This window comes from Salvelinus alpinus, chromosome 31 (genome assembly GCF_045679555.1).
Source record: "Salvelinus alpinus chromosome 31, SLU_Salpinus.1, whole genome shotgun sequence".
NCBI classification, from domain to species: Eukaryota; Metazoa; Chordata; class Actinopteri; order Salmoniformes; family Salmonidae; genus Salvelinus; species Salvelinus alpinus.
In genome coordinates, this window is record NC_092116.1 from 16,399,183 (window position 1) to 16,420,296 (window position 21,114).

A 21,114-nucleotide genomic window follows, 5' to 3' on the forward strand; every position below is an offset into this window, starting at 1 on the left:
GAGGAGTGATTCAGTCATCCTACAAAAACTACCTTCAGAGTGTACAGAACTACTAGGGCGGAGTACTTGTTTCATTGTAACTAACACAAGGGAACTATACCAGCAGGAAACGTTTCTAAGAATGCCATCTGCAAACATGCATCAAATACTATACGTACTATACGTCAAAAACTATGCATACTATATGTCAAACGATTTGGCGGCGTTCTGAGCAACAACCATGTCATTACGGTTTCTTAATGAAACCATATATAGTCTTATAAAATGTAGGGCTTATGTACAAGGCTTTATTCAATAACCCAAGTCCAAACCAGAAGGAAACTATTTGGACCTCCTTCTGTGATTGGCTGTATATCAAATCAGGGTTTTGGTCTATATCCAAATGAAAACGATGTTAGCCCATTGAGCTAAAGCCTAGACATTTATCTAGGGGAGCCAACACAGGACCTCAGGTCTTACATCACGTGAGAGAATATTAAATAGTGTTTTACAGTGCACACTACCAAATTAGGTCTTCTTGTTTGACCATGAATATGTTTTTTTTTAACCCCCACCACCCCCCAATATCTAACATGTTGATGTTGAATGAGAAGGGGATCAGCTCCTACATCTGAGAGCAAAGAAATTGACATTGGTCCCCCTATTGTGCTAATATGTCACCTGTTTCTGTGAACGTGCAGGACAGTGACCAACATACACTACATGACCAAAAGTATGTGGACACTTGCTCGCCGAACATCTCATTACAAAATCACGAGCATTAATATGGAGTTGATCTCCCCTCTGCTGCTATAACAGCCTCTACTCTTTCGAGGCTTTCCACTAGATGTTGGAACATTGCTGTGGGGGCTTGCTTCCATTCAGCCACAAGAACATTAATGAGGTCAGGCCTTCTATTTCATCCCAAAGGTGTTCGATGTGGTTGAGGTCAGGGCTCTGTGCAGGCCAGTCAAGTTCTTCCACACTGATCTCGACAAACCATTTCTGTATGGACCTCGCTTTGTGCACAGGGGCATTGTCATGCTGAAACAGGAAAGGGCCTTCCCCAAACTGCCACAAAGTTGGAAGCACAGAATCGTCTAGAATGTCATTGTATGCTGTACTGTTAAGATTTCCCTTCACTGGAACCTAGGGGCCTAGCCGGAACCATGAACAACTGCCCGAGACCATTATTCCTCCTCCACCAATCTTTACAGTTGGCACTGTGGATTTGGGCAGTTAGTGTTCTCTTGGCATCCGCCAAACTCAGATTCGTCTGTCAGATTGGCAGATGGTGAAGCGTGATTCGTCACTCCAGGGAACGCGTTTCCACTGCTCCAGAGTCCAATGGTGGGGAGCTTTAAACCACTCCAGCTGACCCTTGGCATTGCACATGGTGATATTAGGCTTGTGTGCAGCTGCTCGGCCATGGAAACCCATTTCAGGAAGCTCCTGACAAACAGTTCTTGTGCTGACTTTACTTCCAGAAGCAGTTTGGAACTCGTAGTGAATGTTGCAGCCGAGGACAGACAATTTTTACGCACTTCAGCACTCGCCGGTCCTATTCTGTGAGCTTTTGTGGCCTACCACTTGGGTGTTGAGCCATTGTTTCTCCAAGACGTCTCCACTTCACAATAACAGCACTTACAGTTGACTGGGGCAACTCTAGCAGGGCAGAAATGTGAACAACTGACTTGTTGGGAATGTGGCATCCTATGAAGGTTCCACGTTGAAAATAATTTGACTGCCTATGTATGTTTATGAAGATTGCATGGCTGTGTGCTCGATTTTATACACCTGTCAGCCACGGTCTGGCTGAAATAGCCGAATCCACTAATGTGTAGGGGTGTCCACATACTTTTGTATATATAGTGTATTTGGACAGGAACCTCGGAGGGCTCCAAGCCTCCCCACCCCCGCCACGCGTGGCTGTGTCTCCTAGACAGCAAGCTACAGGTCGGGGAGACAACCGCTAGCGACTTGCGTCAACAAAACTGGGTGGGGGGTGTTTGCGTCTCAACAAAGCTCTAAGATGTTGACGCTAAAGGCCTCTGAGGAATGCCATCAACAGGCAAATAACGGCATTATTAAAGTAACAATCTAGGACAAGGCTATTTCATTTGGTAATGTTCTAGGCTGTCAGCGCACCATGGCGCACCGGCACTTCTGGCACACTTGCATTACAGGATTACAAAGAATGTCACTGTGTCCAGTGAATCAAAAGTGAGGAATATTTTGATCTATTGTTTACAATGTTATTTCTGTAGAAATTGTAGTCAGCCAAGTGAAAAATGTGTACAGGGGATCAGAACATTTGTGAATGGGAAGTCCCTGCTTGCTTTTTTATAACATTATTTACATTTGGGGACTATTGTTTGAAAACATGGATATTATTTGGATGACAATATAATAGAAATAAATGTCCCAAAACAAAGGAAGTCGTTCAGATAGTCATCACAGGACAATGTAACTTTATTTTCATTGTCATCAATTTAAAAAAAATCTCAGTTGTAGAAACACCTACCGGATAGCCCAGGGACAATCCATAAAAGAGCTTCGGGTTGCAATTAGTGGGCAATAGACGGGCCAATGTGCGAAACGGCGAGGATCCTGTGAGGGACTATGCAGATTCCGATATGGAGTTGCCACCCAGTGAGTAACTAGTAATGCTTTAGTTTTATTCTACTGAAGTTGAATATTTTCATGGTTTGGCAAAGGACGACCTGAGTTGACGTTTTATAGCTCTTGTCTGTGTTGATGCGTAGGCCTGAAGAGCGTGCGCTCATCCCAATCGGCTGTATGGCCTTATCGCTTTGCTGAGGGGAGGTAAATACGCGTTTTAGTGACTTGCCAAAGCAGTGATGAAAAGCCTGATAGATCGTTGCTCCGTAGAGGAGGCTACTGTAGCCTATATTTGGCTCTGACTGGTAGACGCACCTACAGCACTAAGCTCCTCACATTCAGCACCTGGAGAATGAGGACCAGTACACTGGGCATGGTTGGGAATTTTTAATGGACGGATGGCTTTTGCATGTTGAGGAGTGGGTGAACAGATGTTATTATTTCGCGCAATGTGTTTAAACGACACATCACTGCTTTGCGAATGTTCCACAATTCAAGTCGAGGTAAGACCGTTTTCTAATTACTTTGTATGCTATAAACGAAATAGGCTGCTATAGTCACATTTTCTGATACGACTAATAAGGAGGCTATACATATTATACAGCCCAAATAATGTGGAGCCTACATTCTGTCGATGTGCCCTCGGGCAAGAAACGTAACCATAGTCGCTCTGAATAAGAGCGTCTGCTAAATGTAAATATCAGCATTTCAACCACGTTTTAATTTTGGCTTTCAAATGATGCTTTCCTACGGGAACTTTCTTACAGTAAAAGTCGTTTATTTTCACATCTAGGTTTTGACAGAGAATGGGTCAACTACGTGCGTAAAGTCCCCTATATCAATAGTCTAGTGAGGCGAAGCGTGGACGCGCAATATCTCCGTGGTTCCAGCTCAAACAGTTTTGGATTTTGTGTCGTTTTTAAAAACACATTTTATTGATTGATCGGTTGATTTAATCAGAAGGTACTCATGGTTGACATATGCACAGTACTTTTTACCCATGACCTTTCCATGAGTACCAACTCAGTGGCCTTGTGGTTAGTGTCATCCCTGAGATTGGATGGTTGAACTGATGGATTGGGGGTAAAGCCCTGCCCTGCGATAGACTGCTCAGTATCCTGTCCAGGGGGTATACTTGTACATCCAGCTGCCTCAAGCTACAGACAGAAACAGGAGAGAGGCTCCTGCCCTATGTGCCGTTCCGGCTCTGACAATGCTACTTCTTACTTATCATGAGTAAGGGGATGGATGTGTTTCCTGTTAGTTAACTGTAGCATGACTGCAATGTTGAGGCAGCAAGGAAGTGACAGGCTTCGAGTTAATGCTGATTAATGTGGGTGAATGGGATGACTTTACATTTCTCAAAGGATGATTTAACAGAAAAAGGATTTCCACAGAGGAAGTTAAGGATTCCACCCTTTGACTTTGCATTACATTGGGATTCCTCACAGGAAACGATGTCATATCAGTGTGACCTGCTTGCTGATTACTCACAACTTTGCACTTTCAGTCTAAGAGACAGGCTGGCAGTGTAGTATGTTGTTATACATCATATATCTGTCACTCTTCCCAAATGAAGTGTTGAGTTCACCTTGAGAATGAACCAATGTCATGTAGAAGTAATTTGATTTATTAAACGTCAAGCGTAGGAATGAAATCGTCTCAAAAGAGAGCATCACTGACAGCTAGGTAACCTTTGAGAGATTAATCTGCCACACTGTGTCTGGTGCTTGCCAAGGTTCACCATCAGTGCACAGCACAGAACTAGACCCTGGAATGGCAAAAAATAGAAGTCAAATCTTGGCATTTGGTGCTGCTGGCACTGGTTCTGTTACCTTTCACTTTGGCCAACTTCCTGGACTCCAGAGTCCCTGTGCTCAGCACGTGACTGGCAGGCAGGCAGAGTAGTCTATGGGTCAGCATTGCAGAGTCAGTCAGTGAGGGAGTCTGGGAGTGAGTGTGGGGGCATAGGGAGGACACGCAATCAGTCTCACACGTAGGCCATGGCAAAGGGCAAAGGTCGGAGGGTCACACTAATCAACATAGTGATTGAAAAGTGTGGAATTCAGACATTCAACCCTAGAGGAGGTCAGTTATGAGGTTGGCTATGCTGCTCTTTCCAAACCACCTACAACCTCTCATACTGGAATGGGGTGTAAGGTGATATGAGTGTAATCCATACTTTTGTTTGTCTTGTCATTACATTGCGTCCCACACACACACACACACACACACACACACACACACACACACACACACACACACACACACACACACACACACACACACACACACACACACTGTTGCTGGCCTAATTTCTTTGTCTCCAAAGGCCAGCGTGGGGTTCCAGTATGTGACACAGATAATCAGCATTACTTTAGAAGCATGCGACCATATCACCGCAGCCAGTGCTTATAGCTGACTTAGTTATGACTAGGGTTGCAAAGCTACCGGTAGTTTACCAAAGTTACCGGAACCTTTAGTAGTTTTGGTAATTAACAGAAAATATATAGCAATTTATTGTAACTTTGGTCATTTATACTTGATTTACTTAAAAAAAACAAAAAAACATATAAAGCATTCATTTTTTTAATATCAGACCATGTTTCCAATGAGTTTCTAATAGATGGACAATGTGGTTATTCATAAAACATATAAAAACAAAAGTGTGTTTTTATATGTTTTATGAATAACCATTTTTTTCACATTGTCCAAATCAGGAAATTAAAAAAAATAATACGCTAAAACCCTCATATTAGACACCAATGGTATTCACTAAGTTGATGGGATAATGTTTTATAGCTTTGTCATTCAAGTTGTTTGAAAATCATCTTATATAATTATTCCATATACACTGAACAAAAATATAAATGTATCGTGTTGGACCCATGTTTAATGAGCTGAAATAAAATATTCCAGAAATGTTCCATACGCACAAAAAGCATATTTCTCTAAAATGTTGTGCACATTTGTTTACATCCTTGTTGGTGAGCATTTCTCCTTTGCCAAGATAATCCATTCACCTGACAGGTGTGGCATATCACAAAGCTGATTAAACAGCATGATCATTACACAGGTGCACCTTGTGCTGGGGACAATAAAAGGCCACTCTAAACTGTGCGTTTTTGTCACACAACACAAAGTTTTGAGGGAGCACGCAATTGGCATGCTGACTGCAGGAATATCTACCAGAGCTGTTGCCAGATAATTGAATGTTAATTTATCTACCATAAGCCGCCTCCAACATAGTTTTAGAGAATTTGGCAGTACGTCCAACCAGCCTTACAACCGCCGACCACGTGTATGGTGTCATGTCGGCGAGCGGCTTACTGATGTCAACGTTGTGGACAAGTGCCCGGCCTAATGCACTGCCCCACGTCGCAAGGATCTGTACACAATTCCTGGAAGCTGAAAATGTCCTAGTTTTTCCATGGCCTGCATACTCACCAGACATGTCACCCATTGAGCATGTTTGAGATGCTCTGGATCGACGTGTACGCCAGTGTGTTCCAGTTCCCGCCAATATCCAGCAACTTCGCACAGCCATCGAAGAGGAGTGGGACAACATTCCACACGCCACAATCAACAGTCTGATCAACTCTATGTGAAGGAGAGGTGTCGCGCTGCATGAGGCAAATGGTGGTCACACCAGATACTGACTGGTTTTCTGATCCACACCTCTACCTATTTTTTTTAAGGTCTCTGTGACCAAGAGATGCATATCTGTATTCCCAGTCATGTGAAATCCATAGATTAGGGCCTAATGCATTTATTTCAATTGACTGATTTCCTGATATGAACTGTAACGCAGTAAAATTGTTGAAATGTTCATGGTACGTTTATATTTTTGTTCAGTATATTTTACATGTGATGAGGCCACACAAAGAGCCAGAGACAATTACAGACATCTATAAAAAATTGGAAGTACCCAAAAGAGCCACTAGATGTCTTGTGATAGATTACATAAATCCTTGAAAAATGCCAAAATTCTGGTAGTTTACTGGTAAACGTAGAAAGTTCCCAGTAATATACCCTCCCTAAGTATGACACAGGGGACAACACAGACAGATAACATAAAGGGGTTTTATGTACACACAGGGTGAAGACCCTGAGAGAGGGTTAGGGTTAGAGGGGGCATTTCCTCTTTGACCCTTAAAAGGGATCTCTGTGAGTCCTCTTTGTCCTCCCCACAGCCAACATTGTTTTTAAAAAACATCAATGGCCTAAGAAAATCTTTTGTTATCTGAGTTTAAAAAAAAAATCTTGGTTGATAAGCCAACTTTCTATGTTTAGACAACTAAAGGCTAAACCCAAATAATTGGCAAACATTTTACTCAACCTTGTAGAATCGTTTTGGGGAAACGGCTGCAGAGGCTACCAGTGCTCAGCCTGACACGAGGCAGCCTTGGAGAGCTGTCTGTAATCTGTAGCATTTTACTGTGTCATACAGTCAGGCTGCAGTGAAAGAGCTCATTCAGCATGATGTCCATATTCCTATTTATTATGGATCTCCATTAGCTGCTGCTTTGGCAGCAGCTACTCTTCCTGGGGTCCAGCAAAATGAAGGCAGTTATATGACCTGAACAACTCCATTGAACTGTCATGTGTAACACATAGGGTTTACCACAATTATTATGGAACAGTTTTCACTAGGAGAGGTGCGTGCAAGACTGAACACGTGGAAAGGCCGGGGGTGTATTCATTCCGCCGATTATGTTGCTAAACATTTCTTAAACGTAAGCAAACAGAATGAAACGGGGAGGGACTTAACTGATTTGCCAAATAAAAAACTCTTGTTTTCCTCTGTTTGCTTCCATTTGGTTCTTAAACGGTAAACGATTTCCATAATGCATACATCACTGTTGAGCCCATTTTTACCAGGCTGTCACTAGAAATACCACAAAACGCATACACTCTAAGAACACACATGAGCCAATATGCGTGAAGTTCAGGAATACATAGACGGCAGATTTCCACAAAAGCACTGTTATGTGCTGTGTACAGTAGCATTGTGCTGGAATACTAGCCACTCTGTGTGTCCAGGACCATGTCTGATCTCATGTTCTGGAGGACGGATCACAAGTAACCTTGATCCATTGCGTTGCTTGCAGGTCAAGAATACCAAGTAACACCCAATTCAAACAGTTATTCTTCTACAGTGTAAATGAAATAATCTTGGCCTGAATAGAACAACACTAGTTTGTCTTGAGTGAAGAGGCAAGCAGTGGAGAACATAGTTACAGTAGTGTGCTGAGAGGCCCAGCCCGTGCTACAGCAGCACGGTCAGAGCTAGAAAGAACAGTTCAGTTGTCAGAGTATGGGTTTGACTTAGGGTTAGCTCCTGTGACTGGGTGGTTAGTATGTTGCTCCTAGCTTCACAGGGGGTTTGCAAAGGACCAGGGGATGGGCTCAAAATATGGGGCAAGGAGATGGAGGAGGGGATGCTACAGAGGATGGGAGGCAGGGAAAAGGGATTCAACTTGGGACAGATGGATGTAAACGGAATTGGGAGAGACTAATAGAACCAGAGAGGTCTGGGTAGAGAGAGGTTGACACCTACATGCATAGGCTAGCATACATAGCTCCAAGCCAATGGCATGTATTTAATGAGAGTTTAAAAGCCTGAACACAACTATTCATTCATTGGCATATATATATGAAGAAAGACATTATTTGCATCAGTATTAGTAGTGTTGGAGCTCCTTGTGTAGTGATACAACATGCAATATGACTCCCTGCTAAAATACAGGTTAAATAACATCCAGAGTCCCCCTTGTGGTCAAAACTAGTGCCAGAGCATGATTGCATTTGACTCACCCAAATACAGACACATGTAGTCTATACGTAATTAGTCAGCCTTGCTCAAATCCACCCCTACCCCTTAGATAACATGTTTTCCATATTGCTTATGGGTTAAGCTACAGATTGTTTAATTGGTTATGGCTGATAATGGTATGGAGTGTTGATAGTATGTTTGCTGAAGCCCCTCTGTGTGTGTGTGTGTGTGTGTAGGACTCTTTACGTTGCTGCTGATGCTGTTGGAGTGGACCAGACCAGGCCTACCGTCCCCCCTGCGGCCGATCTGTGACCTGCGGGTCCTAAAACACTTTATTGAAGAGGCCAGAGATGCCCAAGCAGCCATGGTGAGAGACACACCACATCCATGTCTGGTCTAGTCTGGTCTGGTCTGAGCCCTTATTGATAAATCGTCTAAAAGTAGGAGTGCTTATCTGAGATCACGGCCCCCTCCCCCCTTTTCAATTCTTTATAATCTTATGGCTCAGACACACCAATAGCGTTTGCTGGCCGAGAGTACTCTGAATATCATTTGTGAACTGAGTGTGCACCGATTTTACATGTAGAGTCGCATGAAGAATAACGGCAGTCGGACTTCTACAGCAGGTGCTCCATAAAACACAGCGCAGGCGCTAGGCAGACGAACGCGAGATCCACATCCGGTGTGATTTGTGCGAGCTTTAAGAGGAAAACTGATCCTTGATCAGCATTCATATTCACCCTTTATTAATACGGGGCCTGGCCATGAACTGGTGCTATTTACAGTGATAGTCATAGTGATAGTTACATTTCATCTCACACATCTCTCATTTTCTATACATTTTTCCTTGCCCCGTTTCTTTTCTCCATCCATCCCCCGCTCCCTCCCTCAGCTGACTTGTAAAGAAGGATGTGGTCTTCCAGAGCCCGTCACTGTTCCCCAAACCAAAGTAGACTTCAGCGTCTGGGAGAGGAAAAATGTAAGTAACAACAGTCTCCCTCTCTCTCCAAGAAGAAGAACCAGTCTACCTAAGAATGTGCTCTACCGCTATCAGATCAGCAATATATCCTGTTAACTCATTGCAGAGCCACATAGAGAGAGTTTGGCCATTGAGGTTTCAATCTAAATCACATGGCTCTGGTCAACTGGGCAACTATGTCTGTCTCTGTGTGTTTTTGTAGGCACTGGAGCAAGCTCAGGAGGTACAGTCTGGCCTGTGGCTGTTAAACCAGGCCATTGGCTCGCTACGAGCCTCCGTCACCAACACAGCGCTGCACAGCCACATAGACAACAGCCTCATAAACATCTTCAGAATAGGAAAGGTGCTGCGCAGCCTCAACATCCAGGTGAGCCAGGTCAGGGAATCAAAGTGCAAGGGCTTGTGGAAGTTGCTATTGCAGACAAGCATAGGAATGCATAGGAATGAATGGTCACTATCTTAAGTTATTTTTGGGCCCTGTCCAGATGCATTCCTAGAGACACGCTATGTTTAACCTGAATGACCCAGTTACTACTATTCCCACACAGTGGTTGGAGCTTGCTGCTGATGGATAGTTGTGTTATGCTGACTGTACGCTCTTCGGGGAAAAAAGGTGTTATCTAGAACCTAAAAGGGTTCTCCGGCTGTCCCCATAGGATATTTCTTTGAAGATCCCCTTTTGGTTCCAGGTAGAACTCTTTTGGGTTCCATCTACTGTAGAACCCTTTCCACAGAGGGTTCCACATGGAACCCAAAAGGGTTCTACCTGGAACCCAAAAGGGTTCTTACTGGAACCAAAAAGGGTTCTCCTATGGGGACAGCCAAAGAACCGTTTTGGAACCTGTTTTTCTAAGAGCGTAAGGGACTGTTAGGTAGAGAAATTCAGAGAATCCCCTCGGGGGCGGTGGTTCTTACAACCACACTCACATCCACCAGTGAGGTGGGGCACTAACAGGCAGGCAGAGTTTACCGGGTATACGCCAAGGCCATGGAAAGACTAAATGAGCTCCAGTCATTCCATCTGTGCTTTCAGGCTCAAGGGTTACTGCAGAGCTTTCATAGTATAGACATCAAACAAACAGCTCCCTAGGCTTGTACCCTGGTGAAATACTGCTATTCCTTCATCATGAGAATATATTTTTTGGATCTTTCCATCCAGTCTAGTGTCTAGTGTAGTGTGTCATTTTTAAAATATTGATTTCATGGTTGTGTTCATCAGGGTACACCATAGCAAAATGTTGTACAACGGAAAAAGAAAACAAGCGCATCTTGGACAAGTTCTGATGGAATCTCCCGTTTCACGCCGTTTCGGACAGTTTTCTTCTGGTTTTTGCCAAGTGAACAAAACCCAGTAGGCTACTCCATTTTGTGTATGCTGACCAGGCTTGGGCGATATACCGTATACTGGGGTATTTAGACATACCGACGGGGGGCTCTGGTAGTGCGTGTTATGCCACTGCTTATAACTAAATTAACTATCTAAGATATGCCAAATAAATTACATCCAACTCAGGGCTCCAGCTATGCATTTGGTTTGCTAACTTGCTAGCTAAGTGGCTAGATGGCAAGATCAAGGTTATTGGTTACAGCAGAGACCATCAATCCCCTCCTGGATTAAGATCCATGTTGCCGAAATACATTTTGTGTGTAAAAAAATAATATATATATTTTTTAAGAAAGAGCGCCCCTTGTGTGCACATCCGGTAATACCATATACCACGGTATGGTACAGAAACAATATGATGGTAGGAACATCTAGATACCGTTCAACCCTAATACTGACATATTTCTTCTCCTGTCTTCCTGTCAGGAGTGCACCCCTCCAGCAGGAGAAGTGTCTAGAGGAGAGGAGACATGGCGGGTGTCGTCTGCTTCAGAGCTGCTCCAGGTCCACGTCAACTTCCTGCGAGGCAAGCTGCAGCTCTTGCTGTCCAACGCGCCCGTCTGCCACTAGGGCGGCAGCTGATTGGGGCTCTCCGAGGCGGGGCCGAGTTGATTGGAGCTTCCCGAGGCAGGGGGTGGGATCTGACACTATTGACCCTGCTTGTTGCCAGGTAGAACTCTAAAAGATGAGTGTGTGGACCAGATCTTCACAGGAGAGAATGAAGCTATATGGACAGAACAGTTCCTATTGGACTTTAAAAGGAAAAGAGCAGGTAGCACCTTGAACATGGAGATGAGGGAAGTATGTGGTTAAGAAATCACACACCGAAAAGGAATGGGGCCTACAGAATACACAGCCTCCACAGCTCTTTAATGGGCACTCTTCAGCACTTTGTGTGTGTCTGTATGTCTTTTAGCATGAGTGTGATTCTGTGGCCCTTACTGCAATGGAATGTGAGTTCTCATCGCCAAGCCTGCGTTATCGACGCAGATTGCACATGGTGACACCTTGTTGGAGTTCTACTCAACTGTCATTGACTGCCTATCAAATACCAGAATGAGGGGACCTAGCCTGTACCACAAACTCTTCAAACACCACCTGCCTCGTTCTTAACACACAACACTTTTCCAACTGCTGTCTATCAGTGTCCTTATATGTATTTTGTATTGCTTATGTAATTACTTATTTATAGAGATTTATATTTTTACTTTTAAGCTCCAGTTACTGTCATGACTATAGTATTATGAGAGATATACTGTAACTAGGAGCTAGAGACCACAGTTGAGCTCTAACGATTGACCATAATTACTGTATACCACCACTGAACATTGTTGTTAAGATATTTGTACAAGTCAATATCCAACTGTTCACTGTCTGTTACCCTTTGTAGAAGAAATTATCTGTGTGTTTGTATGTACTGTATGTGTGAGAGAGTACCTGTATGAATGAGTTTTATACGACTCCTTATAACCCTATTGAATGGACTAGAGAGGGAAAAAGCAGAGTTTCAGTCGGTTGAAGGAGGAAAAGATTGGGCGGAAGAGGGAGAGGGGGCTTACGTGAGAACTCCGAAGCTATGCTGTGATTATCAGTGTCTGGTTAATGCAGACCAGCACTCAAATAGAGCTTCGACGCAGATAGCATGACTGCCAGGAAAAATATTGATTGGTTCTCATGATGAACATCCTGCATGCCTCTCTCTCGCCTTCATTCAAGCAGCAGCCAATCACACGCAATCCTGGGAACCTTTGGAGTCGCTGACGTTGGGGATTCTTCCAATTTCGGGATTAGTTTTTTTCTCCTGTGTTGTTTTGTTTCCCGTATTAAAAGTCTTGCAGTCACAGTGCAGCTGTTTGTACATGTTTTTTCCTGTTTGTTTCAGATGTTTTGTCCCTTCTATTACACTGCCATTTGGTATTTAAATACAAAATATTATTCTTAGATTAAAAGGATGGATGAAAACAACGTAAGAGGAAGTTTGTCTGTGTGATAAGTGCCTCTCTTTTGAAGTCCAGATATATCTGGTGTTGAAAGAAAGCCTTGTTTTGGGGTTGCATACTTAGCAACAGTTCAAATTAATTCAGGTAGAAAACATGTGTATTACATTTCAAACTCAAATCATGGTTCAATAGTTTCACATACCTAAAACATGCATTGTGCAAATGAAGCATTCTATTGTCACCTAGTGGAAATTCACTGTTATTATACCTGAAAAAATGACTGGATTATAGTTTTGCACTTTAATGTTTTATTAAACAAACTCCAGTACTTTTCTCTATTTTATGGCACATAAAAAAATGAGATTGAAAATATACAATAAATACTGTATATACATGTTCAAATACTGAAGCTAAAAAACAAAATGTGGCCAAAGTCAAATAAAAAATTTACATTTATTGACTCTTCGACAGAGCTAGATTTCAATGTATGGAATCGGTATGTAAAACACATGATTGGCATGTCTCATGCCCAGACTTAGTTTGTAAACTTAAATTTGACCAGAAATTACTGAAATATTACTTATTTCCCATGGTCAAATAATATTCAGTGTTACAAGAAACAAAAAACGTGTAACAAATACATTTTATGAAAGATTCAAATCCACATCCTTTTCAGAGATTAAACATATTCCCACATGTGGAACAGGTGTATTGTAGCTTGCATGAGTTGGTCTTAGAGTGGTCTGTCCCATTTCCTATGGGAGTTTGTTTCAGGCAGTAAGGGATTGTCTGGGAATGACGATGCCATGAAACAACACACTCTTGATACTGACAAATACACTGCTCTGACTGACATCATGCATGACAAAATATGTAACAAAAATGAGAAAGAGATTCCAATAGTTCATAGATAATTCTCCCTGCATCTGAACAACACTGTCAGTTTTAGCCACTGCAGGTGGATGGAATAGGTGTACCCCTGATATGACTAGACTCCATCAGTACGATATTACAGACACCACATCAATGGAGGTAGTTAGCCATATCCAAGCTAGGGACGATAGTTGTGTTTTGGGTCACTGTGGGTCTGGGTAGAACACTTTGATATGAATAGCAGAGTTATTCCGGGAGCGCGCCATGGGTTCCCCCGCCTCGTCAGGGTCCTCAGGCTCTATATCGTCCACCAGCTCCACTGTAGACGTGTTGGCTGCCAACTGTAGCGCCCCCTGTCTACTGGCCTGGAGCTGCAGGGCGATGTTGATGGCCCTGTTGATGGCCAGGCCCAGACCGTGGACACAGATCTCTCTGTGGCCTCCTCCCTCCAGCAGCTTCTGGCAGCGGGCCAGCTGGGCCCGGAAGTCTGTCTTCATGTTGACATACACGTCATTGCGGCGCTTGGGCAGCTTCCTGGGGAGACGCTTGCGTAGGGTGTACTCTATGGGGTCCATCATCACCGCCGTGCCGCTGCCGTCAGCTGGGGGCATGATGATGCCAGGGGGTGTCTGGGGGATGGAGGCGGAGATAATGCTGCGTGGTTCTGCCATTACAAGTGAGTCAGAGACAGGGAAGGGTGGGATGGAGCACTGCAGTAAAGCAAAAACAACAGGAAAGGAAATGTCAATGACAAGAATGGACAACAAACACAAATTGTTATCCTTTATTTAACTAGGCAAGTCAGTTAAGAACAAAATCTTATTTACATTGACGGCCTACACAATCATCTTTCATACAGCACATATACTGCTTAGCCACACTACTGAAGGTTCAAATAATGTATATAATAGTAAAATTAAAATAAATTAACACAGCTATGCCACTGACGTCATGAAATACCACTACCGGGGGGAGGTCTATATGGATTTAAAGTTAGGTAGCTAGCTAGCTAGATTAGAATTTAATGTAATTTAGCCGCCACACTCTCTTTGCAAAAATGTGTCACTCTAAACCAATTTATTTAACATTCTGACAATATTAGAAAGTGAAAGCAATCCGACTGTACCTCCAACTACTGTTTGCAACCAAATTATTCTTATTTTTTGTCTATCGTGCTGGAGACTTTCAACCTGACTATGATTGTCCGGGAAACACAGAGGTGCCCCGGAAGTAATCATTTGATAATGACAACGTTCTCCTCCAACAGGGAATTATTAAAAGTAATATTGCGCCACCTTTTGACTGCTCGAGAAATTAAAACAACGTTGCAGTCTGACCAGAGTGACTTTTCAAATCAAATGGTTCGACTGAATCGCCGCGACAGTATCTGTTACAAACGTGCAGGCGCAGCCCCCCATGTAAACAACTCGCGTGCAGTATAGCCTAGGCAGCGGATAGTGCAGCAGATCTAACGCTTACTGTCGGCTGCCTAGGCTATGCACAGTGCGGTCTTTCGTATGTGGATCGATTACAGACCCACTACAACCACTTGCGAGCACTCAAAAAATGCATTATTAGCTTCAACCAAATTGCTAAGAATTATACATGCTGTGCAAACGGGGTGTATCATCTTAAAATAGTATACCGATATACCTAAACACTGGCCAACAACCACTAGTAACGCAAGTCAATGTATAGTCACGTGGTGCGAGTAGAACGGCCATCTTTCTCTGAAAACACAAACAACAAGAGTAGCGAGCCGACAAGACATCAACACGCAGTGACCGTAGGAGAGGGGGGAAATAATAAATACAATATTTTTAATCATTCACAAAATATTGAATGAATGAAGATTGTACACACAAATAACGTATTTGAAAAATAAACAACATTGCTTCAGTAAGGTAAGCTATGGTTGTTATTGTCACATATAGCTATAGTAGCTAGCTAGTTTGCTAGCAAATCACTTAAATGTGAGAGGGCACATGCAAACACGAGTCGAAAGTCTAGCTAAATTATCTTGTTTAAGAAGATAGGGCTGTGAGCGAGCCGTTGTACAATGTTTTTATCGGTTACCATTGCTGTTTTATTGGGTTGTTTTGCTCAGGTTGTGGAAGGCCAAAGTAAGCAGCGAGGTAACGTTAGTTGTAGCTTGGGCGGCGGATTGGCGAAGGGGGAGCGCGATTAACACTCGGCGGGCACTCCGCCCATCTTCGCCATATCTCGTGTCATTTGAACCTTGGATGTAAACCCAAGGCCTTACACGGCTAAAGATACACATTGTAAGTGTTATTTAATCTAAATATGATTAGCTGGAGAAATCAGTGTATATTGATAAGTTACCCAGGTAGTTAACATTTTAGCTAAAAGCGATTGTCCTGTTCATTTTCAAATGGCGTTTTTGACTCGAGCCTTGTTAGCCTTGCTACATGGCCCAACAACGCCGGTAATGTTAGCTAACTAACGTTAGTTGCTATTCGAATTCCAAACAAGCGGGATACTATAGTACTCAATCAAGTAATTTCCACAATGGTTAAACTTTAAGGACAACTATTTATACATTATCTGACATTAAAGGCAGTAGAAAACTGATATTATCACTTTATTTTGCTTAAAATAACACCGGAATCCTGCAAGGTAATTGTCGTTACAGAACCGACCAATCGGACACCGGTTGGCCATGTTATTTACTGTAGGCTAATATTGGACCGATTCGATTATTCTGAGCCGCGGGGCACTAGAATATGGTCCGTGACTTGAACGGGCAAACGCGGTGTGGGAGGAGCGCCCTCTTAACTCAAACAGTGAGGGGGTTCGATTAATCTCGCCGGGGTGGCCGCGCAGGAGGCATGTTTTGCATCGGCTGAAAGCTGATTAAGTTCGATTTGGAACCTGGCTGCCTCCTGGGGGTGAGCCAGGTGCCCCTATCAAAGCCCATGTCGAAATCTGCTCAAAACGAAACCGAGGTAATTAAGCGAGTGTAGTAATTAATATGATTCTGTGTTCATGTGCAAAAGTCCACCGATGCATAACTGGGCATCTCTAGGAAGAGGAGAAGCCATAGAATTAGAATCACCTGATCAGAATGCCATAGTCTGAGGGGCGTAGCACATTCTATAAATTCTAATTCTATGCGGACAGCACTACAAGCCCATAGCCTAGGTGTCTGACTGTTGGTTGTCTGTTTTTACCGCAAAGCCTGGGGTTGGCATTCTGTTCTTTGGATATTGTTGTTGCCATTGTGTTTTCAGGTTCTGTCTCCAACTGGTGCAGTTTTTTTGTAAGAGTGTTACATCATAGTTGTATTGGTCGCTGGGGCTCAATTTCTGTGAAAATTGAACCTTTTTGACCAAGTTAATTATTATTGACGGCAAAGGTCTTGCACTGTTGATTATTAATTTGTGAGGAAAAAATGTACAAAGGAACACAGATGCATGCTCAGGGTGGAAGGCTAGAGTACACTAGCTGGGGCGTACAGTATCTGTGCATCGTTTTCCATGAGTTTGCCTACAACTCCCGCACCTGCGGAAAGTACCTAGATATGCGTATGTTCTTCAGCCAGAGTACAGTAGCTGTCATATTATACAGAAAAAGACATTCTGAAAATTCCAAATGCTTTAAGAAGTTTAACAATCAACACTCACTAAGCATTCCAAGCTGCTTTAAAAATGTTTTAAGTAGGGATGCACGATATATCGGTGAACATATCGGAATTTTTCCAATGTTGTCCTACCTGAGTTACACAGTATTTGCGTCACTGCTTTTAGCGTCACGACATACGTGCTATGGAACGCTGTTTGGGTCTTTGCGTGTCAAAAAAGATACAGTAGCATTGTCAAAGCTGTACAAAAGGTCAGCAAACACCAGCCACGAAGTATGTGTTTACAAAACTGTGTTGGTAATAAAGCATCATTTGTTTGACCGCAACTTCTGGGGTAGCTATCTTTAGCTTGGTACCTAGCTAGCACCAATACAACCAGCCTGAAACAATGACCAGTAAAAACTGCAGTCATTTTCATTATTCTTTGCAATGATTTAGGAATCCTTGTGAGTAAGTATTAGCTAGGTTGCCACTTGTTGTTCGCCTATTGAATTTGAAATTCAGTTCTTCGTGAAAATAAATAGCTAGCCAGCTACTTAACCCTGTTGCCCAACGCTAACGTTATAAGCCGCCAGCTAGCTTCATCTGGCTAGTGAGCCTCAACCGGACCTGGTTATGTGTTGTGAAGCTAGCCACATTAAGGATTAGGCACAATAGTGGGATTTGCAGTTTGCTTTCAAAATAAAATTATGTCATTGACAGTGATGCGAATGAATACAAATTGTATAATTATGGAATACTTTTATTTTGTGGGCTCACCGCAAAGTCCACTATTGTGGCTAATCCTTATTGTGGCCAGCTTCACATAGATGGTTCCGACCACCATTATTCAAATAAGATGATGACACCTAGCTATATAGCTAGCTAACTATAGCTACTGAAACAGATGTCATTTTGCTATGTTTTTGGGGAAGAACATTGTTTGCATCCATGAGCTAGCTAGCTTTTTTATTTTTATGACCAGCACTGTAGGTGCGCGTGGCAACTTTACCAGCATCATAGCAGACGTATCGATGAATCGTTGTGACATATGAAATACGAGTGATAGTGTAATCAATGTGTAATAACTAGGTAAAAAAATGTATGAATGTGTTTAAATTATTATGTGACGTGCAGTCATTCAGGTCCTGATTGGTCAACCAGCTTATTTGACACGTCAAATAGTGTTAAATAGTATATTTTTTTGACATGCAAAGAACCAAACGGCGTTCCATAGAAATCCTGGTTGAGAATGGAACGACTGAACAAATGAACAACTAAACAGCACAGCAATTAAGTGAAAGAAATAGGTTTTGATTATGTTTTACTGGTAATGGGGACATACGTAAATGCAGACAAAATAACTTTTTGGTCAGTGTGTAACCGTTATTTAACCAGGCAAGTAATTTAAGAACAAATTCTTATTTACAATGACGGCCAAACCTGGGCGACGCTGGGCCAATTGTGTGCCGCCCTATGGGACTCCCAATCATGGCCGCATGTGATACAGCCTGGATTCGAACCAGGGACTGTAGTGACGCCTCTTGCACTGAGATGCAGTGCCTTAGACCGCTGCGTCCATGTGTGTGTGTTAACTATTTAACTTTACTAGAATGCTTAAAAGGCTGCAAAAATGTTTAATTCAGGTTTTTTGGCAAGGAAAATATCGGATATCGGACAAAAATGTAATTTGTGCATCACGAGTTTTAAGGCAAAACAGAATCCAATTACAAGGCTGTCTGCCAAACAGTGACTGGGTGTGTGTTTCTTACTCTTCTGTCTCTGTGTGTGGGTTAATTTATTTTCCAATCAAATTGTATTTGTCACATGCGCCGATTACAACAGGTGTAGTAGACCTTACAGTGAAATGCTTACTTACAGCCCTTAACCAACAATGCAGTTTCAAGAAAATACCCCCAAAAAAGTAAGAGATAAGAATAACAAATTATTAAAGAGCATCAGTAAATAACAATAGCGGGGCTAGAAACGGGGTACCGGTACAGAGTCAATGTGAGGGGGCATCGGCGTCCAGGTAATTGAGGTAATATGTACATGTAGGTAGAGTTATTAAAGTGACTATGCATAGATAATAAGAGTAACAGCACTTGCTATTATTCACTTCTTTTTCTTGTTTCACTTTTTTCTTCTTTTGCAGCAGTTTGAAGGGAGGTGGTCAGGAATCAAAGGTGTCCTCACCTGGAGAGTCTCGGTCAAGCCACGTTTCAGTTGGAGAGAGAACGACAGAAGGAGAGAGAAGAGAGGGAGAGGAGGAGGGAGAGAGTCACGTCTGTTCCTGGCAGCTGTTCCAGCAGCCTGTTTTCTTCTCTGCGTTTAGATTTAAATCGAGAAGGATCTTTATTTTTTTAAGTGTGATATTACTGCTGTTGTCGTCCAATCATTATTGTTACTATCGACAGTGTTTTATTTAGTTTTTTTCGTCGTTATTGACTTGACAGTTTATTCTAATTTCTTTGTTCTTGTTTTTTATTTGTACTACTTTTTTCGGCTGTGAGCAGAGGCTTCTTCCAAACTGTTCTCTTACCCGAACCAGAACTCTATCCCCTATACACACTTGAAACAGGCAGCTATTCTCTATCTCTGTGTGTTTTGGGGAGCTCTGTGATCACAGCTAAATAAGCACCACTCAGCCTTCTCACCTAAGCCTAACTAAGCCAGTCCTAGCCTGATCCAGCCTGGTCCGCTCTTCTGGACAGGGTAAGAGCAAAGTGCGTGTGTGTGGTGGGGTGGGGGGGGATCTGGAAAATGCTACGCCTAGTTGGTGTGGTTATACTGCCTGTATGCGTGTGTGCACACGTGTTTGTCAGTGCGACCAAGCATGCATGCTCTGTGTTAGTTGGTGTGTCACTGACAGGTGCATCATTTTCTTGCACTTTTCTCCAGATACTCAGCTCTGTAAAGACGTAAGGAATATGACTGCTGAGACACTTAACTTCGGCCCCGAATGGTAACTCATTCTACTTCTCTTCCTCTCTCACCGCTCTTGCTACTCCGTCCTTACCACTGTTGATCCTTCCCTTACCCTCCTCGTCCTCTTCTCCTTCTATTCTGTCCATTTCCTCTCCTGGGTGCTGAGCCCTCAGTAAATGTTTGTGTAGAGATTAATTTGCGGCGGGAGTGAGGCGTAGGCCTTGGATTGGTAGGCGGCCAGTGGCTGGTCACCTCTAATGGACTGCTGGCTGCTGTGCCGTGTTCATCTTGGTGCTTCGCCAACCACCAGATCACTCCTCCCACCTCCGTAACGTTTGCATGCAGCGGCGCACACACACATTCGATGCCTTTTTCCACTTTCCTTCCCTTTTCTTCAAATAGTACTGGCTGGATATGGTGTGGTGGCTTTGTATGCCGAAAGTTTGTAAAATAGAGCTATTGTTTGTGACAGCAGGTCTTAGAATCTAGCCTGATTTAAGACGTTCTTCAATTAAATGCTCAGATTGTAAATGAGGTTACTAATAAACGTTTGTGGTGTTTGCCAAGAAGTGAGTTGTGACGTAATCTGAGTGTGAATGTGTGTTGACTGTCCCCCCCAGGCTCCGTGCACTATCCAGTGGGGGGAGTGTGACGTCCCCCCCTCCTTCCCCCGCCATGCCAAAGTACAAGCTGGCCGAGTATCGCTACGGCCGAGAGGAGATGTTAGCACTTTATATCAAAGAGAACAAGGTGAGCAGGAGGAAGCCACACTGCTCAGTCTTATGAAATGGGTGGTTACAAAGGTCAAGATGAAGTCTGTTGCTACTGTGGCTGCTGCTACTGTGGCTACTGCTGCTGCTGCGGCTACTACTGCTGCGGCTACTGCTGCGGCTACTGTTGCTGCTGCGGCTACTGTTGCTACTGCGGCTGCTGCTACTGTGGCTACTACTGCTGCGGCTACTGCTGCGGCTACTGTTGCTGCTGCGGCTACTGTTGCTACTGCGGCTGCTGCTACTGTGGCTACTGCTGCTGCTGCGGCTACTACTGCTGCGG

The 21,114-nt window shown here is 43.3% G+C and overlaps 3 protein-coding genes across 12 annotated transcripts in view; 2 read left to right on the top strand and 1 right to left on the bottom strand.

Moving 5' to 3' along the window:
- Positions 1–2,513: 2,513 nt before the first annotated feature.
- Positions 2,514–12,588, top strand: LOC139560975 (erythropoietin-like). Of its 2 annotated transcripts, none has more exons than XM_071377742.1 (5): positions 2,514–2,631; positions 8,614–8,744; positions 9,270–9,356; positions 9,559–9,723; positions 11,167–12,588. In XM_071377742.1, exons 1-5 carry the CDS (start codon positions 2,616–2,618, stop codon positions 11,308–11,310), a joined length of 543 nt encoding a protein of 180 aa, XP_071233843.1. In that variant the 5' UTR covers positions 2,514–2,615; the 3' UTR covers positions 11,311–12,588. The 2 variants fall into 2 exon arrangements, with proteins under 2 accessions (XP_071233843.1, XP_071233842.1); XM_071377741.1 differs by lacking the exon at positions 2,514–2,631 and adding an exon at positions 2,692–3,104.
- Positions 12,589–12,971: 383 nt separating this feature from the next.
- LOC139560976 (ribonuclease P protein subunit p20-like) lies at positions 12,972–15,806 on the bottom strand. 3 transcript variants are annotated; one of them, XM_071377745.1, is made up of 2 exons: positions 15,630–15,806; positions 12,972–14,263 (listed from the first exon to the last, which is right to left on the bottom strand). In XM_071377745.1, the coding sequence occupies exons 1-2, from the start codon at positions 15,630–15,632 to the stop codon at positions 13,757–13,759; spliced, it is 510 nt and encodes a 169-aa protein (XP_071233846.1). In that variant the 5' UTR covers positions 15,633–15,806; the 3' UTR covers positions 12,972–13,756. The 3 variants fall into 3 exon arrangements, with proteins under 3 accessions (XP_071233846.1, XP_071233845.1, XP_071233844.1); XM_071377744.1 differs by lacking the exon at positions 15,630–15,806 and adding an exon at positions 15,207–15,320; XM_071377743.1 differs by lacking the exon at positions 15,630–15,806 and adding an exon at positions 14,680–14,796.
- The window catches only part of LOC139560974 (GRB10-interacting GYF protein 1-like), a 28,638-nt gene continuing 22,840 nt past the window's right edge, over positions 15,317–21,114 (top strand). For 4 of the 7 annotated variants that reach the window (XM_071377733.1, XM_071377734.1, XM_071377735.1 and 1 more), the window contains exons 1-2: positions 19,881–20,098; positions 20,682–20,811. In XM_071377733.1, coding sequence (XP_071233834.1) covers positions 19,932–20,098; positions 20,682–20,811 — 297 coding nt within the window. In that variant the 5' untranslated portion in view covers positions 19,881–19,931. Of the gene's footprint in view, positions 15,458–19,288; positions 19,849–19,879; positions 20,099–20,681; positions 20,812–21,114 lie in introns of those variants that run through there. The other 3 variants (XM_071377737.1, XM_071377738.1, XM_071377739.1) reach the window with 3 other exon arrangements.